The 24,715-nt window shown below is 40.3% G+C and overlaps 1 protein-coding gene across 1 annotated transcript; it reads right to left on the reverse strand.

Annotated features, from left to right (window-relative positions):
* Nucleotides 1-4,670: 4,670 nt before the first annotated feature.
* tmem81 (transmembrane protein 81) lies at nucleotides 4,671-17,727 on the reverse strand. The gene is made up of 5 exons (XM_072367219.1): nucleotides 17,388-17,727; nucleotides 13,815-13,957; nucleotides 12,696-12,811; nucleotides 12,318-12,452; nucleotides 4,671-4,765 (listed from the first exon to the last, which is right to left on the reverse strand). Exons 1-5 carry the CDS (start codon nucleotides 17,610-17,612, stop codon nucleotides 4,671-4,673), a joined length of 714 nt encoding a protein of 237 aa, XP_072223320.1. The 5' UTR covers nucleotides 17,613-17,727.
* Nucleotides 17,728-24,715: the final 6,988 nt, after the last annotated feature.

The following is a 24,715-nucleotide window of genomic DNA, read 5'->3' on the forward strand; positions in this document are numbered from 1 at the left end:
TTCAAAGCTGCTGTGTGAGGTATTTGGGAGCGAGTTACTGCCATCTCCACCAGAAATTGACAGGGCTCATCGCTCTCTGGCATTGAAACCTGCCCCCGGACAGCAGCCGCGACCAGTCCTTCTCCGCCTACACTGCTACCAGACGGAGGATCTCCTCATCAGAGAAGCACGGCAACGAGGGAAGCTTGAATATTGCGGCCAGCCAATTCAGATTGTAGAGGACTACAACCCTGAAGTTGTGAACCAGCGAGCGGAGTACAAAGACGTAATGACTGAACTTTATAAACTGGGTCTGAAGCCTGCTCTGCTCTTCCCCGCCCGGCTCCGTCTGAAGCTGCCCTGTGGAGCAAGAAAGTGGATCAGCTCTGCGGATGAAGCGCTCGAGTACATCTGGAGTCTCCCCAAATCCCCGAAAACCTCGTAACAGGACTGTTTAATGACTCTGAACCCAGCAGAGGAAAGGTAGCTCCACTTTGGGTCCTGCATTTCTACATGGTTAGTAACAAGCTGGACAGCGTGACTTGTTTATACTGCTGAATAAGTTCAGTCCAGTGGTTCATACATGAGTATTTTAACACTGTTCCCTTTGACAGCTTTCACAGAATATTATAAATATTACAAGCAAATCTCACGGTGTTTGGTCACTTTGCATAAATAATGTACCAAAAACTGAATTTTCTTATTCCCTCTGTTTTCATATGAGGCCCGGTCCTGTGTTATTAATATAGAGTCTAGCTCTGCATTACGACCTTTAAAAACACTATGACAATGCGTTTTTTTTACCAGTTTGTTTACGTTGGGAGACAATTTTAACTCTATGTTCCATGGAACTAGACGCTTTATGTTATCTGTAATCATATCTTAGAACTCACATTTATTTGTTTTTTGTTCCTTCTATTTTGTTTGTAAAGACTTTCTAGATTACATCTACATATTTCTTTTTTCTTAGGAGGTGCTGACACGGAAGCAATAGTTAGATGTGTGAGGTGCTGTTGTATAATGTTCGTTCTGAAGAGCTTGCTGCTTTCTTTCCTAGCAGCTGTCTTGGTTGGGGAGGGAGGGTTGGTGTTAGATGTTACTACCAGTAATTTTTTCCATACTCTTTTCAAATCCAGCACAATGCTCTAGTCACACCTTATCTCTTAATATTTTGCTTAGGTCAGTGGTCCCCAACCACCGGGCCACGGACCGGTACCGGGCCGTAAGTCATTTGTTACCGGGCCGCACAGAAAAAATAAATAATTAAAATAAATAAAATATATAATTTCTGTTATATTGCTTATTAGAGTCTGAAAGATGTTTTATTTTAAAAAACGACCGGATTCTCTTGTGCTGCTTAACATCCGCATGTGTCTCTTGACACGTAAAGATGTCTCGGTCACGTGATGCGTCATTCCAAAACTAAGCCCGCAAACCAGCGAAAATGAGTAAAAAACAAACATCTTTGGAGAAAAGGCCAACTGAGGAGACAGAAGAGGAGCCTTCAACCTCCATGAAGAAAAAGAAAGCTTCATTTAACAGACAATACCAGGAGTCCTACTTAAAATTTGGATTTATCGCCACAGGTGAGTCTCACTCGCCAAGCCCGCTTTCTTCACCGTGGTACGCAATCCAGGTTGATGAGTCTACTAATATTGACAACAAGGCAATATTACTCGTTTATGTGCGATATCTTTATGAGGAGGATGTGCATGAGGATATGTTTTGTGCACTGTTATTGCCAACCAACACCACAGCGGCAGAACTATTCAAGTCTCTGAATGACTACATATCGGGAAAACTGAACTGGTCCTTTTGCGTCGGCGTGTGCACGGATGGAGCTGCTGCCATGACTGGACGGATGTCTGGATTAACCACTCGAATTAAGGAGGTTGCACCTGAATATGAGTTTACGCACTGTGTCATTCACAGGGAAATGCTGGCTAGCCGCAAAATGTCACCTGAACTTCATGGTGTATTTAATGATGTTGTTAAAGTTATTAACCACGTCAAAGCACACGCACTCAACTCCCGTCTGTTCGAGCAGCTTTGTGAGGAGATGGATGCAGAGCACAGGCGCCTTCTCTTACACACAGAAATAAGATGGCTATCCAGAGGAAAATCACTCGCCAGAGTGTTTGAGTTACGAGAGCCGCTGCAGAGATTTCTCTCAGAAAAAAAGTCGCCACTGGCAGCTCATTTCAGTGATGCGGACTGGGTCGCAAAACTCGCTTACCTGTGCGACATATTCAACCTGCTCAACGAACTTAATCTTTCACTTCAGGGGAAAATGACAACTGTGTTCAAGTTGGCAGATAAAGTAGCTGCATTCAAAGCCAAACTGGAATTATGGGGACGGCGAGTGGACAGAGGGATATTTGACATGTTTCAATCATTAGCGGGGATTTTGGAGGAGGACACTGCGCCTGAGCCAGCATTCTCCCAGCTGGTGCGCGACCACCTGTCTCTGCTTTTACAAGAGTTTGAGCTACTTCCCGACCACAAAAGACCCACGAACGGCGAGGGAATGGATCCGCGATCCATTTGTAAACAAACCGGGCGAATCCAGCATGTCCGTGCAACAAGAAGATTAGCTGCTGGAGATCGCAAATGACGGTGGCTTTAAACGTACATTTGAAACAACCACTCTGCCGATGTTCTGGATGAAAATCAAGGCAGAATATCCTGACATCGCCACAAAAGCACTGAAAACCTTGCTACCATTTCCAACATCCTATCTTTGTGAAGCGGGCTTTTCTGCAGTGACAGCAGGTAAACTATATAACACACTTGTAGTATTCGTAAACATTTATGCTCCTAATGTGGATGATGTAGGTTTTTTTGAACGACTGTTCAATTCAAGATTTTCTCTCTAACTATAGTGCTTGCGATATATAGCGTTATTTGCATCCATATGACATCACACGTATTCAAGGATCGATTATTTCTTTATCGATAATTAACTTATTCTACTGGTTCATTCGTGCACTTATTAAAGTATTGTCATCTCAGATCACGCCTCTATTTTCCTTATGATGTCTTTCCCTGGCTTCCCTCAGAGGAACAGACAGTGACGATTCAATTCAACTTTGCTGTCGGATGATAACTTTGTCAAATTCATGCAGGAGTAAATAGCCTTTTTTCTTACTACAAATATGTCTCCAGACACTTCTTGTTTAATTATGTGGGATGCTCTTAAGGCCTACCTTCGGAGGCAGATTATAGCCTACACCGCTCAAGTGAAGCAAAAATCTCACCAAGAGCAATCAGACCTTACCCACGAAATCAGAGAAAATTGATCCCAGGCCAGCCGAGAGACATAGTCTCTCCAATGTGTCCTGGGTCTTCCCCGGGGTCTCCTCCCAGTGGGAAGTGCCCGGAACACCTCACCAGGGAGACGTCCAGGAGGCATCCTAACCAGATGCCCAAGCCACCTCATCTGGCTCCTCTCAATGCGGAGGAGCAGCGGTTCTACTCCGAGCCCCTCCCAGATGACAGAGCTCTCAACCTATCTCTAAGGGAGAGCCCAGACACCCTGCGGAGGAAGCCCATTTCGGCCGCTTGTATTCGCAATCCCGTTCTTTCGGTCACTACCCACAACTCGTGACCAAAGGTGAGGGTAGGAACGTAGATTGACCAGTAAATTAAGAGCTTCACCTTCTGGCTCAGCTCCTTCTTCACAACGACAGGTCGGGGCAGAGCCCGCAACACTGCGGACACCACACCGATCCACCCGTCAATCTCCCGTTCCATTAGTCCCTCACTCATGAACAAGACCCTGAGATACTTGAACTCCATTTGGGGAAGGATCTCATTCCCGACTCAATTGAACAATCACTTTTAAAGTGTAAAACCATGTTTTACATATGTGGAAACAAATCTGACAAATTATTAGCCAATCAACTCAAAGGTCATAAAGCAAAACAAAATAGTTCTAATATGTGGTTACCACATAGCCTCAAACTGCAGATCACCTACAAATTAATGAAGCATTCATGGACTTTTACACCCAGCTTTATACCTCAGATTGTCAGAGTGATTCTAATGCAATTTCTGACTTTCTAAGTAATCTTAACATTCCTAGTCTTTCATCAGACATAAAGAAAAGATTGGAAGAACCTATATCCCAGGCAGATAGCTTCAGCCATCTCTCCAATGCAGTCAGGCAAGTACCCGGGTCCTGATGGCTTCCCGGCAGAATTTCTTACGAAATTCTCTCTACTGCGTTCCCCACTGTCAGTCCTCTCCGAATCTTGCAGACAAGGTTCACTTCCTCCATCATTTACTGAGGCCTGTATTACCCTTATTGCAAAGAAGGGTAAATAGCTGACTGAACGTGCCTCCTACAGCCCTATTTCCCTCCTTAACACGGATGCTAAAATTGTAGCCAAGGTTGTAGCTCATAGATTGGAGACTGCCCTCCCTACAATCATATCTAAAGACCAAACTGGCTTTGTTAAAGGCAGGCAATCCTATTTCAATATAGTACGACTGCTTGACATTATCTGCTCTCCCTCTGAAGATATCCCAAATGCGTTGTCTCTCTCAATGCAGAGAAAGCATTCGACCCAGTTGAGTGGGGATACTTATTTGCTGTGCTGGACAAATTTGGCTTTGGCCCAAAATTTATGTCATGGGCTAAGTTACTTTATTCACAGCCACAATTCGCAACTGACAGCGGTCAAGACCATTCAATTTGCATTGCGGAACCCAACAGGGATGCCCCCTGAGCCCCATATGGCCATTGAGCCGCTTGCTACAATACTCCGTACTTGCAAAGACACATCTGGAGAGGTTCCACAGAGCATAGAGTTTCACTATATGCTGATAATCTTTTGCTTTTTATCTCATATCCGACAGCCTCACTACCTCCCGCTCTTTCGCTGCTCAGTCAGTTTGGTAAATTTTCAGGATACAAGTTAAACCTCAACAAAAGCGAGCTGTTTCCTATTAACAACAACGCACAATTTGCGCTTTAAAATTGAGAATAAGAAGTTTTCCTATCTAGGTATTTCAGTTACAAGAAAGCACAAAGATCTATTCCAAGAGAACTTTACCATGTTATTGAATCAACTAAACAAATATTAGCACAGTGATCACCCTTGCCATTATCTCTCCTCAGATGTATCAGCTAGGTCAAAATGACCATTTTACCAAATTTTCTGTATCTCTTCCAGGCCTCACCTCTCTTTATCCCTGTATCCTTTTTTCAACTTCTTGATTCGGTTATTTCTTCATATTTATGGCAAGGTAAACGACCACGTTTGAACAAGAATTGCCTGCAAAAAAACCAAGGCTGCTGGTGGTCTCGCTCTTCCAAATTTTCACTTCTATTATTGGGCTGCTAACTTGCACTGTCTTGCGTTTTGGTCTTTTTACTACAGCCAACCTGGAGAGATGGAGCTACAGTCGGATGATAATATGTCAATTCTTGCACTTCTTAGATTCCCACTCCCACTCAGATCCATTAAAAATCCAATGGTTAAACATTCTTTAAAAATTTGGGCACAATTTAGGAAATATTTTGGATTTCCCAGCTTCTTTGTCCTGAGCCCCATCGTATAAAACCATCTTTTTAAACCATCCTGCCAGGATTCTGTTTTTTGTGAATGGTACAGGAAGGGTATCATGCGCTTTAAAGACTTGTTCATAGGCAACAGCCTGGCATTCTTTGAGCAGCTAAGTGCTTTAGTCTTCCCAAGTCAAATTTTTTTCAGATATCTTCAAGCAAGGTATTTTGTTCTTTGTCATTTATCCGGCTCTTTAATATCAACAGATTTGACCACTGTTTATACAGCTCTCTGTCAATCCACTTAAAAAAAAAGTTAATTTCAGCTCTGTATAACATGGTATTAGATCTTGGGCGTGCCTCCACAGATTTAGAACAGTATGGAAGGAAGACTTAGGTCTCTCTTTATCAGAAGACACTTGGACTTCCATACTTAAACTGGTTAACTCCACCTCCCTCGTGCACGTCACAGTTTAATTCAGTTCAAAGTGGTGCACAGGGTTCATATCTCAAAAGAAAAACTATCGTCTATGTACTCTGATATCAGCCCACATTGTATCAAATGCGGTTTTGCTGAGGCTTCCCTTGTCCACATGTACTGGTCCTGTTCGAGCCTTACCAACTATTGGAGGGAAATTTTCCATACACTCTCTCGGGTGTTACACATCAGATTGGAACCAAGCCCATTGATTGCTATTTTAGGGCTCATGGAGGCAGAGGTCGAGTTGTCCATAGAAAAACTACGTGCTATGTCCTTTGTCTCCCTGCTAGCTAGACAACTTATCCTGCTCAGGTGGAGGGATGCCTTCGACCCCACTCACGCACAATGGCTAGAAGAAATCATGTCCTGCTTAAAACTGGAGATGGTTAGATACTCGCATAAGCAATCAAGTGGAAGATTACAGAACGCTTTTCTTAATGCATTCCAGACTTTGTGAAGACTTGGCCATTAGGTGCAGCTTAACAACGCTATGTACTCTTTGCTTATGCCTATTTTAGCGCAGACTCTAGATGTGGCAATGTGCTTATATTATTGTAGTGTACTGGCAGTGACTGGGAAGGGATTAGTTTAAATTTTAAGATTTTATTTGATACATTTTCTTTCTTTGCCCGACGTATTGCATCACTTCCTGTTGCTTTGTGTGCGCACTGTGATATTTCTTGCTCCTCTTGAAGTACTAATAATAACCTTATTTCTCCCTATGATTTACGCATCTTGCATAGTTAACTCTATCGCATACTTGTTATATTCTAACGCTCACTCTTACAGATCTTTAGTCTTTATTTTTCACTTTTTAGCGGTGTGTTTAGTTCTCTAGCTTAGCATGGCTACCAGTTCTCTTCCTCCATCTCCTGCTTTCACCTGCTCCGTGTGTCAGATATTTAGTTACTCCTCTGCCTCCTTTAGTGGTAATGGTACATGTAACAAATGTAGTCTTTTTGTAGTTTTGGAGGCGAGGTTATCTGAATTGGAAGCTCGGCTCTGCACTGTTGAAAACCACCCGATAGCGAGCCAGGCCCCTTTAGCCAGTGCGGAGCCAACTAGCCTAGTTAGCTCTGTTAGTCGTCCCCGAGCAGATCCCGAGTAGCTGGGACTTAAGAGTGGCTGGGTGACTGTCAGGAAGAGGAGTCATAGTCCTAAAGTCAAGCCAGGGGTTCACCATTAACCTGTCCACGTTTCAAATAGAGTTTGCCCACTCAGCGACACACCCGCTGAGGACAAAACCCTGGTAATTGGCAGCTCTATAGTCAGAAACGTGGCATTAGCGATACCAGCGACCGTAGTCAAATGTATTCCAGGGGCCAGAGCAGGCGACCTGCTGGCTAAGGATAAGCGTAAATACGGTAAAATAGTTATTCACGTCGGCGGTAATGACACCCGGTTACGCCAATCGGAGGTCACTAAAATTAATGTTGCATCGGTGTGTAATTTTGCCAAAACAATGTCGGACTCCGTAGTTTTCTCTGGACCCCTGCCAAATCTGACCAGTGACGACATATTTAGCCGTATCTCCTCATTCAGTCGCTGTTTGTCTAGATGGTGTCCAGCAAACAACGTGGGCTACATAGATAATTGGAAATCTTTCTGGAGAAAACCTGGTCTGATGAGGAGAGACAGCATCCATCCCACTTTGGAAGGAGCAGCTCTCATTTCTAGAAATTTGGACGAATTTATTAGTCATCCAAAAACATGACAACCCAGGGTTGAGACCAGGATGCAGACTTGTAGTCTTACACACTTCTCTGCAGCTTCCCAACTGATGCTGCCCCCCCCCATAATCAATAAACACAAAAGGAGCAAATCCTCTTGTGCAAAAGAAATTTAAAACAAAAACTTTAACTGAACAAAAACATCAAACTATTAAATGTGGTTTGCTGAATATTAGATCTCTCCTTTCGAAGTCTCTGTTAGCGAATGATTTGATCTGTGATCATTATATTGATATATTTTGTCTTACAGAAACCTAGCTGCAGCAGGAGGATCATGTTAGCATTAATGAATCAACTCCCTCTGACTATTTAAATGTTCACATTCTTCGAACCAACGGCAGAGGAGGAGGAGTGGACGCTATCTTCAGATCAGGGTTACTAATCAGTCCTAGACCCAAGATTAGTTTTAGCTCTTTTGAATCTCTGATTCTCAGTTTTTCCCAATGTGAAAGTCCGTATTCTGAGTTTCTGTCTGAATTCTCAGAGTTTTTATCACAGTTAGTGCTGAGTACAGATAAAGTCATTGTAGTGGGTGACTTTAATATTCATGTAGATGTTGAAAATGACAGCCTAAATATTAACTTTAATTCTATATTAGACTCTATTGGATTTTCTCAAAGTGTTCACAGACCTACTCACTGCCTTAATAATACCCTTGATCTTTTGCTGACTTATGGCATTGAGAGTGAACAGTTAACAGAGTTCCCTCATAACTCTGTCTTGTCTGACCATTTTTTGATAACTTTTGAATTTACATTACTTGACTATACAGCTTCTGAGAAGAATTTTACATATAGAAGGTGTCTATCAGAGAATGCTGTAACCAGATTTAAAGAGTTGATTTCATCATCCTTTTCTTCACTGCCATGTGCTGATATGACAGAGGACGGCTACCTAAATTTTACTCCAGTAGAACTTGACTCTCTTGTTGACAGCACTATAGCTTCAATGCGTACAACACTGGACAATGTTGCCCCTCTGAAAAGGAAGGTAATCAGTCAGAAGAGGTTGGCTCCTTGGTATCATTCACAGCTTCATGCTTTAAATCAGACTGCAAGAAAGCTGGAGAGACAGTGGCGTTCCTCTCATTTAGAAGAGTCTCAACTAGTGTGGAAAGAATAAGAAAGCACTTCATAAAGCTAGAACAGCTTATTATTCCTCATTGATAGAAGAGAATAAGAATAATCCCAGGTTTCTTTTCAGCACTGTTGCCAGGCTGACAAAGAGTCCGAGCTCTGTTGAGCCATGTATTCCTTTAACTCTCAGCAGTGATGATTTCATGAGATTCTTTATCAATAAAATTGTTTCTATCAGAGAGAAGATTAATGGAATCCTTCCCACTATTATCACTGATGTATCATCAAGTAGAGCAGCTTTAGAAGTATCTTTAGAACCTGATTTGTATTTTGACGGCTTCTGCCCAGTTGATCTTTCTGAGCTAACAACAGCAATAGTCTCTTCTAAACCATCAACTTGTATTTTAGACCCAATCCCAACCAGACTGTTCAAGGAGGTTTTCCCCTTAATTGACACTTCCATATTGGATTTGATCAATCGGTCTTTGTTGACAGGATATGTACCTCAGACTTTTAAGGTTGCTGTAATTAAATCTTTACTTAAAAAACCTACTCTTGATTCAGAAGTGTTGGCAAATTATCGACCTATATCCACTCTACCTTTTTTGTCTAAAGTTCTTGAAAAAACTGTTGCAGTTCAACTTTGTGATCATTTACATAGAAATAATCTGTTTGAAGAGTTTCAGTCAGGATTCAGAGTGCATCATAGCACAGAAACAGCACTGGTGAAAGTTACCAATGATCTCCTCTTAGCAACTGATTGGACTTGTTTCTGTGCTTGTCCTGTTGGATCTCAGTGCTGCATTTGATACGATCGATTACAGCATTCTGTTACAGAGACTTGAACATGTTATTGGGATTAAAGGAACTGCATTAGGCTGGTTTAAGTCATATTTATCTGATAGATTCCAGTTTGTTCTTGTAAATGAAGACTCTTCCTCACACATTGGAGTAAGTCATGGAGTTCCTCAGGGGTCTGTGCTTGGACCAATTCTTTTTACTTTGTACATGCTTCCATTAGGTAACATCATTAGACAGCATGGCATAAATTTCCATTGTTATGCTGATGATACTCAGCTGTATTTATCTATGAAACCAGATGAAACCAATAGGTTGGTCAGACTACAAGCTTGTCTTAAAGACATAAAGACCTGGATGACTCAGAACTGTCTGCTTTTAAATTCAGACAAAACTGAAGTTGTTCTCTTTGGACCTGAGCGCTTCAGGGAGAAATTGTCTAGTTATATAGTTACTCTAGATGGTATTTCCTTGGCTTCTAGTTCTACAGTGAGGAACCTTGGAGTTATTTTTGACCAGAATTTATCATTTGTTGCACATGTAAAACTGGTTTCTAGGACTGTCTTCTTTCACCTTCATAATATTGCTAAAATCAGGAACATCCTGTCTCAGGGTGATGCAGAGAAACTAGTTCATGCATTTGTTACTTCAAGATTGGACTACTGTAATTCCTTATTATTGGGCTGTCCCACATATTCTCTGAAAAGCCTCCAGCTGATCCAAAATGCTGCAGCCAGAGTTTTGATGAGAACTAACAGGAGAGATCATGTTTCTCCAGTTTTAGCTTCTCTTCATTGGCTCCCTGTTAAATTCAGAATAGAATTTAAGATTCTTCTCCTCACATATAAAGCTCTTAATGACCGAGCTCCATCATATCTTAAAGATCTCATTGTAAGATATTTTCCTAACAGAGCACTTCGCTCCCAAACTGCAGGTTTACTTGTTGTTCCCAGAGTTTCTAAAAGTAGAATGGGAGGCAGAGCCTTCAGTTATGAGGCCCCTCTCTTGTGGAATAAGCTGCCAGTAAATGTCCGGGAAGCAGACACCCTTTCCACTTTTAAGATTAGGCTTAAAACTTTCCTTTTTGATTAAGCTTATAGTTAGGGATGGCTCAGGTAATCCTGAAACATCCCATAGTTAAGCTGCTATAGGCTTAGACTGCTGGGGGACCTCATCTGTCACACCTCCCCCCCCCTCCCCGTTTAATTTCTCAATTGATTTTATGTACATCTGACATTATTGTGGTTATCAACTTGTGTTTCCCTGTTCCAACAGATATCCTTTGAATGGCGTTATGGTGTTTTTTCCCCCTCTTTTCCCTCTTTTCTGTCTTCTCAAACCCCAGCTGGTCGAGGCGGATGGCCACCCTTCCTGAGTCTGGTTCTGCCAGAGGTTTCTTCCTGTTAAAAGGGAGTCGTTCCTTTCCACAGTCGCCACAGGCATGCTCAGGACGGGAGATTGGACTGAAGACAAGTTTCGGTGCAATCTGTTGATTTCCTTCGTTAGGATATTATTTTTTGAATTGGCTCTATATGAATGAATTGGATTATGATTACAATTAATTGAATTCCAATTGGCTTGAATTGGACTATATTATTTAAGTGTCTTGAGATGACAATTGTTTTAATTTGGCGCTATATGAATAAAATTGTATTGAATTGAATTCTGTATATCATTGTATTTGGGGTATCTTTTTTCTGTTCTTTTTTGGTATTGCTTCTTTCTTGTTTTTTCTTGAAGTTATATTACCCAATTCATGTCTATCTGGACACATTGGTGCTAATTGTTATACTCATGTCTACCTCCTGTCTCTTGTAATGTCCATTCAGCATTGCACTTTGTTTATATTGAAAATCTTTCAATTAATAGATCTTGTTTTTAAAAAACGGACAGATGGATGGAAGAGCACGGTTGGTTAAGTACCACCTTGAAAAAAAAAAAAATGTTTTGTTGCTTAAGCTCATGTATGAGACAGTCATTATTCAATGGTGTACTAAAATCCATGTGAAAAAAATTGTTTCTCACTCTTCTCAGTTCAAATATTTATGTGCGATTAAAAACGCGAGTAATTTCAATTAATTAATTACAAAGCCTCTAATTAATTAGATATATTTTTTCCAATCGAGTCCTGGCCATTGTTAAAACATTTTCTCTAACAAATATGCTATTGCATGGTTGGTCATAGGTTCCACCAGTGCCAATGAGGGCAGTCCATTAACTGTATAAAAATAAAATTAAAATAAAAAAAAAATTAAAAATTTATATAAGAAAGAGGTTAATAGTCATAGTTTGCAGTATTTTCTTCAAACAAGCAATTAAACTTCACTTGAACTTAAATGTAAAGGAATTGATTTGCTAATATCACCCATGTGCTCGACGATTCTACAGTTGAACAGAAATGAAAATTCTTGTATAATGTGATGGAAAACTATCTTCATTCTTCTCTTCCTCTCATCATCAGTCTTCTGTAGAGGCCTAGCAGCACAGCCCAGATGACTGTAAAGACTAGACTGATCACCACCTGTATGTTTACACAGGACAAACACACTGCCAGTGAGTTAGATAATTATTTTGGTGTAACAAGTTAAATAACATTTTGTTTGGAGAGTGTGAATCTGCTAGTTTTCATTTTTTTTAAAGGCATTTATGCAATAAAACACTGATATCCTAAAAACTAAGTCATACCACATAAAAAAGAAGTCTCCCAGAGGTGCTAGAGTGTAGCAAAGTCGGCTTCTGTTGACTCTCAGTCAGTTTCCATTGGGCCAGAGAGCTTTCAAAGTCCAGATTGAGAACCCCAGTGGGTAAAACTCGAATACCCCAGTAAATCCTTTTCACTCTTCGAAAGTTGATGTCCTGCACCTCACATCGATAGGTACCTGAAAATTACTTAGTTAGTTAGTTAGTTGAAAGTCAGGAGTTGTGCTTTGGCAAGATGTTTGTATTTCCATGTAGTGGTGCTATAATAATGATCCTAACCTTATCAGTACTTCGACTGAATTATGATAATGTTAATCAAAGCCAAATTATATTGTCTACAACAAGCCTGCTTTAGGCTTTCAGCACGGAGTTTTAAACTTAGTTACTCTAAATGTTGTGATAACATGAGCCAGTGAGAGCACCTGCATCCTCCTCTCTCACAGGGTCTAGAATCACTCGGTCCAGATGAGGGGCTTCCCAACGATCAAAGAGAGAGTCATCAGAGCTGATTATTCCTCGAGCGTAGCGCCATGACACCCTGAGCCAGAAAACCAAACATCATTCTGAAATCAAGGAGTCTCTCCCAGTGAGGGTGAAATTCACTATACTGAACCACCACTTTTACTGAATCAGTAAATTTTAACTGTGGAGATTCCCTTAGTGGCAAGCAAGAGCATTATTGTGTGCTCAGCTGTGATTATGATTCCTTACTTCCTTATTAAAAACATTTTAAAACACTGGCAGAACCACAGAAACATGTATGGTCAACTATTAACCATGTACACAGTCCAAGTCCTCTAGGATTTTTTCCTCTGTTTGGTTAGTTGTAGGAACAAAACAACCCAGAGGTTTGGAAAATTTGTGTTTGTGCACTTCGGCCTTTGCTGCCTATAATTGCTGCAACCTGAGGCAGCAGTCAGTTAAATATAACAGCCAGTCGCTGTAAACTGCTTGCACAAGTGATTTATGGTGGCTGCTAGACAGCTCTACTGTCGGATCAAAGTCCCCTTGATATCTCCTCCTTTTGGTTAGAACAGAGTAGCCTATGCCATATTCCAAAGCTGATGGAGTTTATTTTTCTTCTTACAGGAAGAAAGGTGGAATCTACTCTGAACACAACTGAGCAGGACAGCAAAGTGCATTATATGCATTTTTGAGGTTGCGGTTTTCATCTACTCACCGAGAACAGTTTTGCGAACTGTAGATAAACGTATTTCATGCCAGAAATAAGGTCTAGGTTTAAAAATACCGGAGTTCCCCTTTAAGCGGGCCAATGTCTCAAAAACAGGTTTTAATGCTTTAAACATATTTAAGCTGGCATAAAGCTTAAAGTATCTAAACTTTTTGTAGAATCATTGTTGAACTTGAAATGCTACAAACCACCATTGCAACTTAAACAAAGTGTGGATTCCTATTGCGGCGTGGTTTTTTTTCATATATTCCTATATCTTTCCTTAACTTCATTCCAACAAGATCAACAAAAAGAACTTAGAAAAGAGAATATAAGGTAATTATTTTGTCTTTTTAACCTTACGTCTTACCTCCAGGAGAACCTTCCCATCACCTCCATGACCTCCCCCAGACAGTTGATCTCTACTTTCTGTCCTGACATCGCAGTCATTGTCCTGAGTCCACACTGCCATGACTCCAGACACTTCACCTTACGCACTCGACACTCTGACACCTCTAACTTTGCAATTTCCTAATAAAGGTGATAATTTGCATTAACATTAAATAACAAGCTATTTTCCTTTTTTCTTTTTATTTTTTTTAAACATTACGATATTCTTTTGAGTTCTTAAAAGGAAAATTAGAATATTTCTACTCTGGATTTTGTCTTTACAATTGCAACCACTAAACAACTGCCATTAAGTGTGACAAAATGAAAACAGCAACTGACACACACAGAATAAGCAAGTCTCAATTAAACCATTTATTTGATTTATTTAGACAGTGGACAGGAGTCATCGTCTCTTGACACACGTGCATTTGAAATGCCAGCACTCAGGGACTGTACACCTGTACCACAGGTCATCTAATCTATTATTTATCCTCTCAGACTGAAGACTGAAACCTGGAGGTAGATTGCCAACCAATCAGGTACTCCACACTGAAAGTTTCACACACGGCACATTTAATGGACCTGTGCTCTTTGCTGTCTTCACAATTAGCACTGGTGGGGGAAAAAGCCAAATATGTGCATAAATAGAAGTCTGAATAAAAAGAAAATTAGTTGTAAGACAGTAGAACCAGTTGATTTAGTGTGTTGAAATACTTTAGATCCAGCTTTAATTATTCTACTTGTAGCACTTGTTTTAAGATCTTCCAGAATTGAAAAACATTCTTAAATTCAAAGTGTAATTTATTTGAAAGATGCATATATGCCTGAACGCAATTGTTAATTATCCTTTTCCACAACTTTGTCTTTAGTATAATTTGCCACATGAGATGGACTACTGTAAAATTTAGGACAGGCTCAAGAGGAAGCGTCACAATTTACCGGTTTTGGCAATAACAACGATATCAAGAAAGTAGAATACTTTTATAAAGGATCATATGAAAAATAATCATAATCCAACCCCAGCTACAACCCCTTATTCATTGGCATTTTAAAATTTTGTATTCAAATAAGGACCCCCCCACACACATGTATCCATGGATTTTAATTTATACTGGACGTTGCCATTGCCAACATTCAGATAATATTGAAAGAATCTATGAAAAAAAATCCTGAAACATTTTCAAGTAGACTTCCAACAAATTAGAAGATTAAAAGAATAGGAGCAGCCAGATGAAGGTAAGTGAAATTACCTCCACTTTGTCCACCAGAGGTCTAACTCTTCTTCTTAAAGGGCACTTTGAGAGCACTTCAGTGACACTTAACATGATACTCCATTAAGCATGATTTGTGCAGTGTTTTTATATTTTAAGTGTGTAGTGCTGCTGATCATGGCTTAATATGTTGAAGCGAACTCAAGTATGGAATTTAATACAAACTTAAGACTTTAAATGACTCCAACATTCTTTTGTGGGGATGGTCAGTGTGGAAATACCAGATGGGGGATTTCTACAGCAGGGAAGAGAAATTTACACCAACCTTGGGCCCATGAAAGCATTTTGGGGGAGTTCCTGTGCCATAAATTTAGGTAAATGCATTAATAGCTTAGTGCTAACTAAGCTGAACAAACAACGGACCCTTTCGGGAGAGTATTGGGGAAAACCAGAACAGGACCCTTCCGACCCTATATGGATCAAAGTAAACAATGGTGACAGTTTGCCCTGACTCTGACTCAAGCCAGAGACAGTCACAGCATGGACCTCTCAAAAGGATCTCACCCAGATTCACTCTCAGCTGAATCTTGAAACTGTATTAAATGTGCTTTATATCTTTGTGCAAGTTCTTTCATGTTCTCAGTGAAATCGCGAGCTACATTTTAGTATATTTTTCACGATTGTACATGGAAGAATACCAAAGAAGTTATTATTTTGGAAATTGACAGCAAATCAGTTTATCGAGCCACATTGCCCCCGAGTGGTTCGTAGTACTGAATAGTTAAACCCAAAACGCAGCCAACAACTTTCATATGACATTTGACATTTTCATGAAGTAATGCAACTGTTAACCAATGTTTCCGACTGTTTCTTATTGCATTCCATGTTTAACACCGGAAGATAACACTATGTGGTTCGTTATTCATGCGTCATAATTTCACAGATATCCATCTGAATTTTGAGACTCATAATCAGTGTTTTTTTCGATATGTTTGCATCATAAGTCTTTATATTTTTACCCTTTATATCTTAAGAAGTTATGGTGTTTTTAGAATCCTCTGAACAAATGTTTATGAGACGGAGGAATACAGGAGTCGAGCTGCTTTGTGGCACTCAGAATAGATCGTCTTACAAAACACACCCAGGCAGACGTCAACAGTTCAGGCATACCATTGGCTGAAAGTGTAGCGTCATGCCCCGCCTCCACGAATCAAACTCTGGAAACCGTGAGAAAAGTCAGAGTAGAGAGATTGAGTCAAAATTGAATCATGACGAACAGAGTTTTAAGATTGATGGAATGAGAGTCTATACGTTTTGTGGTTTTCGTTCGTCCGTCATCATCCTGTCTCCTGTTTAAGTCGCACGTTTTTAACCTCCGCTGCTGCACGCCTAACCACCTAGTTTTGCTCGCCAAGAGAGCCAGCGTTAAGCTTGTCAACCTTTTTGTCAATCTTTGGTGAATTTAAATTCATCAGCGACCAAAATCAACCCCACACTTGTACAATTTTGTCATTATTTGCAGTGAATTCTTACACACAACCCCGTTTGGCTTCTGAGCCACCAGAAGCCCCCTCCGGTGCAGGAGAGCGACCGGTCCAGGCTACTTTAATGAAAGTCACCCACAACGAAGGCCACAAGATGCGGAATCGGGAGAGACCCAGTTGGACCCGCTGGCGATTACCTGTGGTTCGGAGCTGACTTAACAGTAAGATCTGCCCTGTTCTTACATTTCAGACGGTACCGGTGGGTGTCGAGAGAATTTGCTGTTAAAATGAAAAATTAACCCAAGCTGTCAGCCTTTAACTTCAAATAGCAACAAACTTAGACTATTTGAATAATTCTGTTATCCATCCATCCCCTCCTTTTAGTTCTTTTCAATTCACTAAGTGTTTCTTATATAATCATCCATATTCAAAGCATTTCTCCTGTTGTCTTAAGGTTCATGTCTTTGGTCATATCATTTTAATAAATGGTTCATATATATACATATATAAAATCAACCGGTTTTTGTGTACGTGTTATTTACGTACGTGTGAGTCCAACAAAACGAGAATTCACAGTAGCAACTATATGAGACTGGAATTTATTAATTATTAATTAGTAATTGATTATTAATTTAACATACCAGAATCATAAGATTCTGTCTTATTCCTTCGATTGAAGGTGGTGCCCAAAACAAGGTAAAATAAGGCTTATTCAGATAGTGAGAACTTTCGGATAAATCCTTATATCTTATCACATCACACAACAATGAGTTAAATTGCAAAAACATTTGAGCCCATCTTTAATTTACCTCCAAATGCAAAAGACAGTGTAATTTACACCTGGTGTCAAGGTGGTACCTTTGTTCCATCACTCCTCTTCCTTTTTTCTTCCAGTGCTGTTGCGCTGTCTTTGAGCAAACAGAGGGTTTGAGTTTTAACCCCCAGCCCACAGGTTGTGCTGCAGGGGGAGCTGTCATTGATGACCTCTACTGGCACTTCATCCACCTCCTTCAGGTCAGTCGAGGTTAGAAGATGGAAGAGCAGAAGGAGGAGGAAGTAAAGCCTCATAGAACATTGTTGCATGTTGACGTTTGATGGTAAATCTACAGGGAGGAGGACAGAGGACAAAACTAAGGTGTATAATCTGTTCTGTTGGATATCTTCTACCAGTCTGTGGGAGTAAGTGCCATCTACTGTGTTGTGGGGGAGCAGCATCTCCCCACAGAGTCTTCACGAGTATTAACAAAATCATCCGCAAATGATTCAAAACCATTGTAGGCTATTAATCCTTTGATAATCATTTCCATTCGTCCTGACACTGCACAACAGCTCTTCACTGTGTGAGAGTTGAACACACACTGCTGTACATTTACTCACCATCCACATTCCAGTGTTCATAACTGACAGCATCTTTCATTTGTGACTTTATTAAAAATATGTTCTTATTTTATTCTTATTATTATGTAGATCCATCTGTTTATAATCAAATGTTTTCTGAAGACATGAGATCTATCCTTTCTCTGATCTGGATTCTGCCACCAAAGTCAACTGATTTTGGCTATATTGGTGATTAGTAAGCAGGTTTTCATCTTTAAGGAAAATGCTGCTAATTTTCTTACCCAGGTCTGTAGCTATAAATAAACCATCCATATGCATATCTTGAAAAAAGTAAAAACAATTGAGATGGCCCTATTGATTCTCATCACTATTTCTCAAAAGCCATTTAATTATATGGACAGAGGAAAGGTTTCATTTTAGTCTACATTTGCTTTGACTCATTTTTGGAATGTTTTTATCCAGATCAATTTATAAGTGAGGAAAGACAGGTTCAGTATATATATATAAAATTTTGGTTATAACCGGCTATCTGCTGATTGAGGCACCAAGCTGCCCGACATGATTGTTGCAGTGGGCAGAGCTGTTGGCGCTCAGAATGTAGTCATTAACCGCAAAATGGAAAACATCTTGGAGAAGCTGGTGGCTTTGCAAAGGTGTATGGATTGTTTTTATGACCAGAATGGACAAACAGTAAGTTGTGTCATAGTCTGCATTCCGGCTCTTTCTTGGCATTGGCCAAGGCCGCTGCTGAAACAACCCCCCCTGAGATCGCTGCTGCGAGACGCTCTGAACTAAACCCCCCTTTTTCTCCCACTTCTCCATGGCAACCTGCTGTGGTATCATGATGACATCCTGTGAACTGAGACACTGATTGAGAGCCAGACGTAGCAATTCTCTGGGCTTACCCCCATCCCACACCTTCGAATTGTTTTTGTGTATTTATGTGTGAAGCGAGCAAATGTTTGCTTAGGTTTTGAGTTTTATGTTGGATGGTGAGCTTATGTTTGTTGTTCTTGATGTTGCTGAGGTTTTTTTTTTCAACACGATCATCCCACAACAGCTGGTCATAAAACTTGACCGGCTAGGAACACTGAACACCTCCCTGTGCAACTGGTTGCTGGACTTCCTGACAGGGAGACGACAGGCAGTGCGGGTCGGCAGCAGCACATCCAGCACCATCACCCCCAGGGATGCGTGCTGACCTCCTCCGCTGCACAACTCCAACTCCATCATCAAGTCTGCGGACGACACAACTGTAGTAGGTTTCATCAGCAACAATGATGAGACAAACTACAGAAGTGAGGTGAGCCGTCTGACTTCTTGGTGCAGGCACAACAATCTCTCCCTGAAGGTAGAGAAGACAAAAGAGATTGAGGACTTCAGGAGAGCACACACCCATCACCCCCCTCTGACCATCAATGGTGCTGCTGTGGAAAGGGTAAGCAGCATCAAGTTCCTGGGTGTGCACGTCTCCTGGACCACCAACACCTCATCACCAAGAGGGCTCATGCCTCCACTTCCTCCGCAAACTAAGAAAAGCTGGAGCCCCACACCCCATCACGTGTACCTTCTACAGGGGGGCGATCGAGAGCGTCCTATCAAGCTGCATCACGGTGTGGTATGGTGCTTGCAACGCATTTTGCCGCAGGTCCCTCAAGCGCATCGTGAGAGCAGCGGAGAAGATCACAGCCCCCCCCCCCCCCCTTCAAGAACTGTATAACGCCCGCCTCACCCGCATAGCCATCCATATCGCGGGAGATCCCACCCACCCTTCACACAGCCTCTTTGGCCAGCTGCCGTCTGGGAGGAGACTGGAGAATCTAAGCCCCCCCCCAACACCAAACTCCAAGGACTGTCTATGCATCATGCACTTTAACCAGTTCTAAGCTGTTGTTACATACTGCTCTTTTTTTTACATTGCACAGCATTCTACCTCATTACTGCATCCATTGTCTGTTATTTGCATTTCTATTTTATACTTATAGTGTGACAAGTATCTTATAGTATAAAATAGATGATATAGTTTATACAGTATATAGTTGTCATATACTGTTTTTGCTACTTTTTTGCACATAATAGCATATATTTTATACTTTTTATCCTTATACTTCTAGTATTTTCTTATATTAAGACTTTTTTTATTCAGTGTTTACTGCTTTATTTCTATTTTTACTGGGTTGTTAGGGAGATCAAGAGTCACAAAATTTCAATTCCTAATATATCCGAGTATGTATTACAGAATTGACAATAAAGCTGACTTTTGACTTGAGTTCTGGAGAGACGTGTCCTTTTTGTTTGAACATCAGATTTGTTACTCAATTCTGGACGGGTGGATACTGTGGATGCAGAGATACCTGCTTGACAAGTATCGCAGTGGTATAGTGGAGAGATTACTACGAGCTGGCATGACTGGGAGACAGATGTAACATGTTCAGAGAAGTAAGTATAACACCAGTCACAATTTTTTTCTTAGCCTGAGTCAGGGTAATTGATGAGTAGACAATTTCCTATTACTGTCTTGGATGGACTCAATGGTCAATGGCTGTGATGACCAATAGATCAGTCATGGAGAGGAACTGCAGGGAGACATAATTAGATACTGTATGTCAGAGAGACATCTTCCAACTTGTTTTGATGTCATACATTTAAGCCTTTTCTGCAGAGGTAATACAAGAAGGTGTGATCAAAGTGTTACATTTAAATAGTGTAATAGAGTGGTGGAAGTTGCAAATAGCGATGGCCTCTGCACTGAGCCTTTTTGGCACTCATGTGGATTAACATTGGATGGAGATGTTTATGGTTACCATGGCACAAAAATAAGCCCTATTGAGTTATTTTTAAAGCAAGAGTGGTTGCATGAGAAGACTATTTTTGAGAATCATAATTTGTGTTGATATCTTTCTCACTCTACTTGCACCTTTCAACAGGTTACTGGGCTCCAGTTTGAGTTGCCTTTAGGGCTCCTCACAGACAGCAGAGCAGTTTAATTTTAATTTGACTCTGTATTGATTGATAAATTCTTAATACTCTGAGGCAGTGAAAAAGCTTAAACACAATTTGTAATACCACCATGTACACTCACAAATAAATCTAACATTTATGGATTGGGGGAGGAAGCTAAAGTACCCAGAGAGTAGCAATGCATGCAATGGAAGAAGAAGCAAATTCTACACAGAAAGCTGATATTTGAACCAGGAACATTATTGCAGAGAAACAACAGTGCAAAGCACCACAACACTGTGGTACACAAGTTGTTGTGTCGAGTTCTTGCTGTCGCCAGGAAAGACGTCCTGTAACATTCTTTACTGAAGAATCTCCTGACTAAACACATTCTGTTGTTTGATCACTAAGTTATGTAGTGGGTGTGCAGCTTTTGCAACATTCCTCTTTGAATATTCAGCACCTGGGTCTCCAGAGCAGTCCCCAACACTGAGCCCGCTCCCTTTTGCAGTTTGTTCAGTCTTTGTGTCACTGGTTTAGATGCTGCACTCCACCACAGACTTATAGAAGATATGTAACATCTTGCTAAAAACATAAATGATAAGTAAGCATCCTCAAGAACTAGATTTTGTTCTGCAATAATAATGATAAGCAGAAGAAGAAGAATTAGCCCATTAATGGTTTTGCATTAGAGCAACACCTTTCAAACTATTCAGTGTACAAAATAAGTAACACTTAACCCAAAATGCTAAAAAAAACTGACACATATAGGCCCAATCGAGACCATTTTGTATGGAAAACTTGGACTTGCTTTTTTAAAAATTGAATTGAAGGTATAAAGTTTAAGGTGCACTTACCCTCTTTGTAAAGCCAAAGTCAAATAATGCTTGTGGGAATAAAGATGCTGATTATAAGTTCAAACTGCATTTTATGAATTAGATATGTTGTTGTGACAACCTGAATTCTGAAAGAAGACAGCTCCTTCTAACATGGTTCAGTATGTTACCTTGCAATTCTTTATTTGAAGAGATTAGTTTAGTTAGTTTTTTTTTTTTTTCCCACTTGTGATGTTTTCATTTGGTATGCTTTATTGGGATCTGTTTCACAAAGTTTAGTCAACTCTGAGTAGTTTCATCTGGAGTTCGACGAGTCACCATGGCAACGGGGAAGAGGAGGGCTTCGTTTTTCACCAACCTCAAATTGGTAATCTTAATAAGCACATACGGCGAGTTTCAACAAGTTTTTAGAAAGAAGTGCAACACCACTGCAGCTGCAAAATAGAGGGCGACAGAGTGGGAGAACATTGCTGCTCGGGTCAGTGCGTAAGTTTAAATGTAGTCCTTTGCAATCACAATAATATTACAGGGGAAACTGCTTAAATGGTAGCCTATTTATTTATTTAATTTAAGTGCAATCCCACAGGGGAGAAGCGCACTTGGCAGCAGCATAAGATGAAATATAAAAACATTGTTCAAACAGGTCAGACCTCGGCATGGAGGTACCTCATTTCGATCATGTTTTACACTGTAAAGTAAATATTAAGTGGCTACTTGACTGTGCAGTTGTTTTATCCCAACATAATGCTGTTTTCACACACATAAATGTCTTCTCATCTTTATCCTGTTCTGTTAATTAATTAATCCTATTTAACCTAACACAGACTTCTACTAGAAGGCAGGTGCCCGTAAAACGAGTGGTGGCCCAGTACCGCCACCTCTAACGAAGGCAGAAGAGCTGGCCCTAAGCCCAAATATTGGAAGGCCAGTGGCTGAGGGAGCTCATTCTCTGAGTTTTCTATCCCAGAGTAGATCAACTCAGAGTTTAGGATTAGACTCAGAGTTTGATGAACCTGCTTTGTGAAATGGACCTGTTGAATTCCAGTGACATTTAGGACACTTTTGCCGAAAACTAAAATTAATTTTGAGATTACATGATCATTTTTATAAATGAACATTTTTTGAAGTAATCATTTATAATTTCTTGATCGTTAATAAATAATTTATCAAATTAAATGGTATATTTGATAAATCACTTTGAGATTCTTCCACTGTAATATTACCTTGCAAGTTTGTCAATTTAAGTAAACCAATTGTTTATATAAAAAAAAAAAGCTAAACTAAAACCACTTAAATCAGTTAATTTCATTGGGTAGTGGAATTCTTCCAGTGCTGTGTTGTCAGAAGGACAACAAAATGTGCACAGCTACTTGGTTGGTAGCAAAGCGATACTAATGCATAAGAGATCTATTTTAAATGACAGTAAAATTGACCAATTTATAATAAAAGAATGTATGACAAGTTCTGTCTTCTGTGGGACCCCGAATCACAAGCTACCTGAAGGCCTTTCAGTAAGCAAGTTAACAAAACATTAGAAACTACAATTATGTTTGTCTAACAAAACCAAATTTTTAAAATGCATAAGAAAACAGTAGTCCAGCCAAAAATCATACAAAAATCAAGCTTCTCAAAACGAGACTTCTGCTGCAGCCTGAATTCTGATGAGATCTAACAGGAGAGATCATGTTTCTCCAGCTTTAGCTTCTCTTCATTGGCTCCCTGTTAAATTCAGAATAGAATTTAAGATTCTTCTTCTCACATATAAAGCTCTTAATGACCGAGCTCCATCATATCTTAAAGATCTCATTGTAAGGTATTTTCCTAACAGAGCACTTCGCTCCCAAACTGCAGGTTTACTTGTTGTTACCAGAGTTTCTAAAAGTAGAATGGGAGGCAGAGCCTTCAGTTATCAGGCCCCTTTCTCTGGAAATAGCTGCCAGTAAATGTCCGGGAAGCAGACACCCTCTCTACCTTTAAGATTAGGCTTATAAATTTTCTTTTTAGACAGTTAGATATGGCTATGCTATAGGCCTAGACTACTAGGGGACTTCCCATGATGCACCTCTCCTCATTCTGCTTTCTTTACTCTCCATGTGCATATGCCATTATTGTTCTCTTTCTCAGCAGGTATCCTATGAATGGTGTTATGCTGCTTTTGGCCCCGTCTTTCCTGTCCTCTCAAACCCCAGCCTGTCATAATCACTACTTGTATTTCCTGTTTTATTTTGAAATCCCAGTTTATTTCTGTTTTTTTTTTTTTGTTTTTTTTAAACCTTACCTGCTCCAGCTTCACCTGCAATCAGTGTAATTATTTTTCACTTGTGCTTCTCATTTAACATTCACCCTTTGCCATATTGTCTGATCTGCTTCCAGATAGCGATGCTCTAGTTTTGTTCTTCTAACGGTTTTTGATCCTGCTTCTGCCAACTTGTGAATAACTGAAGAGGATTGTTTGTGGATGTGAGTGAGAAATTCTGAAGAAGAATGGATTTGTAAGTGTGAGTAACTCTAAAGAAGATTATTTTGTGAACAGCTCTGAAGAAGATCTGTGTGAACATTGGTTTTTGGTTTCCCTAGCCCCTCCAGAGTTTTTGCTCTTTCTGCTTCAGTTACCTGTTGTATGCACTCAGGAATGTCCCAGTCTTCCTAGTCTCTTCTGAGAAACAGATACTGTTGGAGTAGAACTGATCACTGCTCAACATCATCTCTGTGACTATGTGGCAGACATCAAGTGTGGAAACTTCATCTTCATCAACAGAGCATCCCAGCTTCATTCCTGTAAGACCTCTTCTTAGTTTTTGTAGTACTCGAGATCAGTCTTGGTCTCGAAACTGAGCTCCCACTGGGCACTTGTTTTCTTATTTATGTACCTCTTCTTAACTGAGAAGCTGGTTGTTTGAACATTCTGAGTGATCAATAAATCAAATAAAATACAGAAATGGCCAGACAAGGCCAAATCAATAACCACAACAGAAGAAATATCAACACCTTTAGAAATGACCAGGTCCAGAGTGTGACCTCGAAGGTGGGTCAGTTCTGTTACATGTTGCCACAAACCAAACATGTCCAGCA

Source organism: Leuresthes tenuis, unplaced genomic scaffold (assembly GCF_036924035.1).
Source record: "Leuresthes tenuis unplaced genomic scaffold, fLeuTen1.0.hap1 SCAF_16, whole genome shotgun sequence".
NCBI classification, from domain to species: Eukaryota; Metazoa; Chordata; class Actinopteri; order Atheriniformes; family Atherinopsidae; genus Leuresthes; species Leuresthes tenuis.

Excerpts from the sequence above, each read along its gene's own strand:
- tmem81 (XM_072367219.1), bottom strand. The coding sequence starts at position 17,612 with ATGCAACAATGTTCTATGAGGCTTTACTTCCTCCTCCTTCTGCTCTTC. Across the intron at positions 12,812-13,814 it reads ATGGGAAGGTTCTCCTGGAG|GGTGTCATGGCGCTACGCTC; the intron begins GTAAGACGTAAG and ends TTTCTGGCTCAG. Across the intron at positions 4,766-12,317 it reads CCAATGGAAACTGACTGAGA|ATGTGTCTTTGCAAGTACGG; the intron begins GTCAACAGAAGC and ends GAACCTCTCCAG.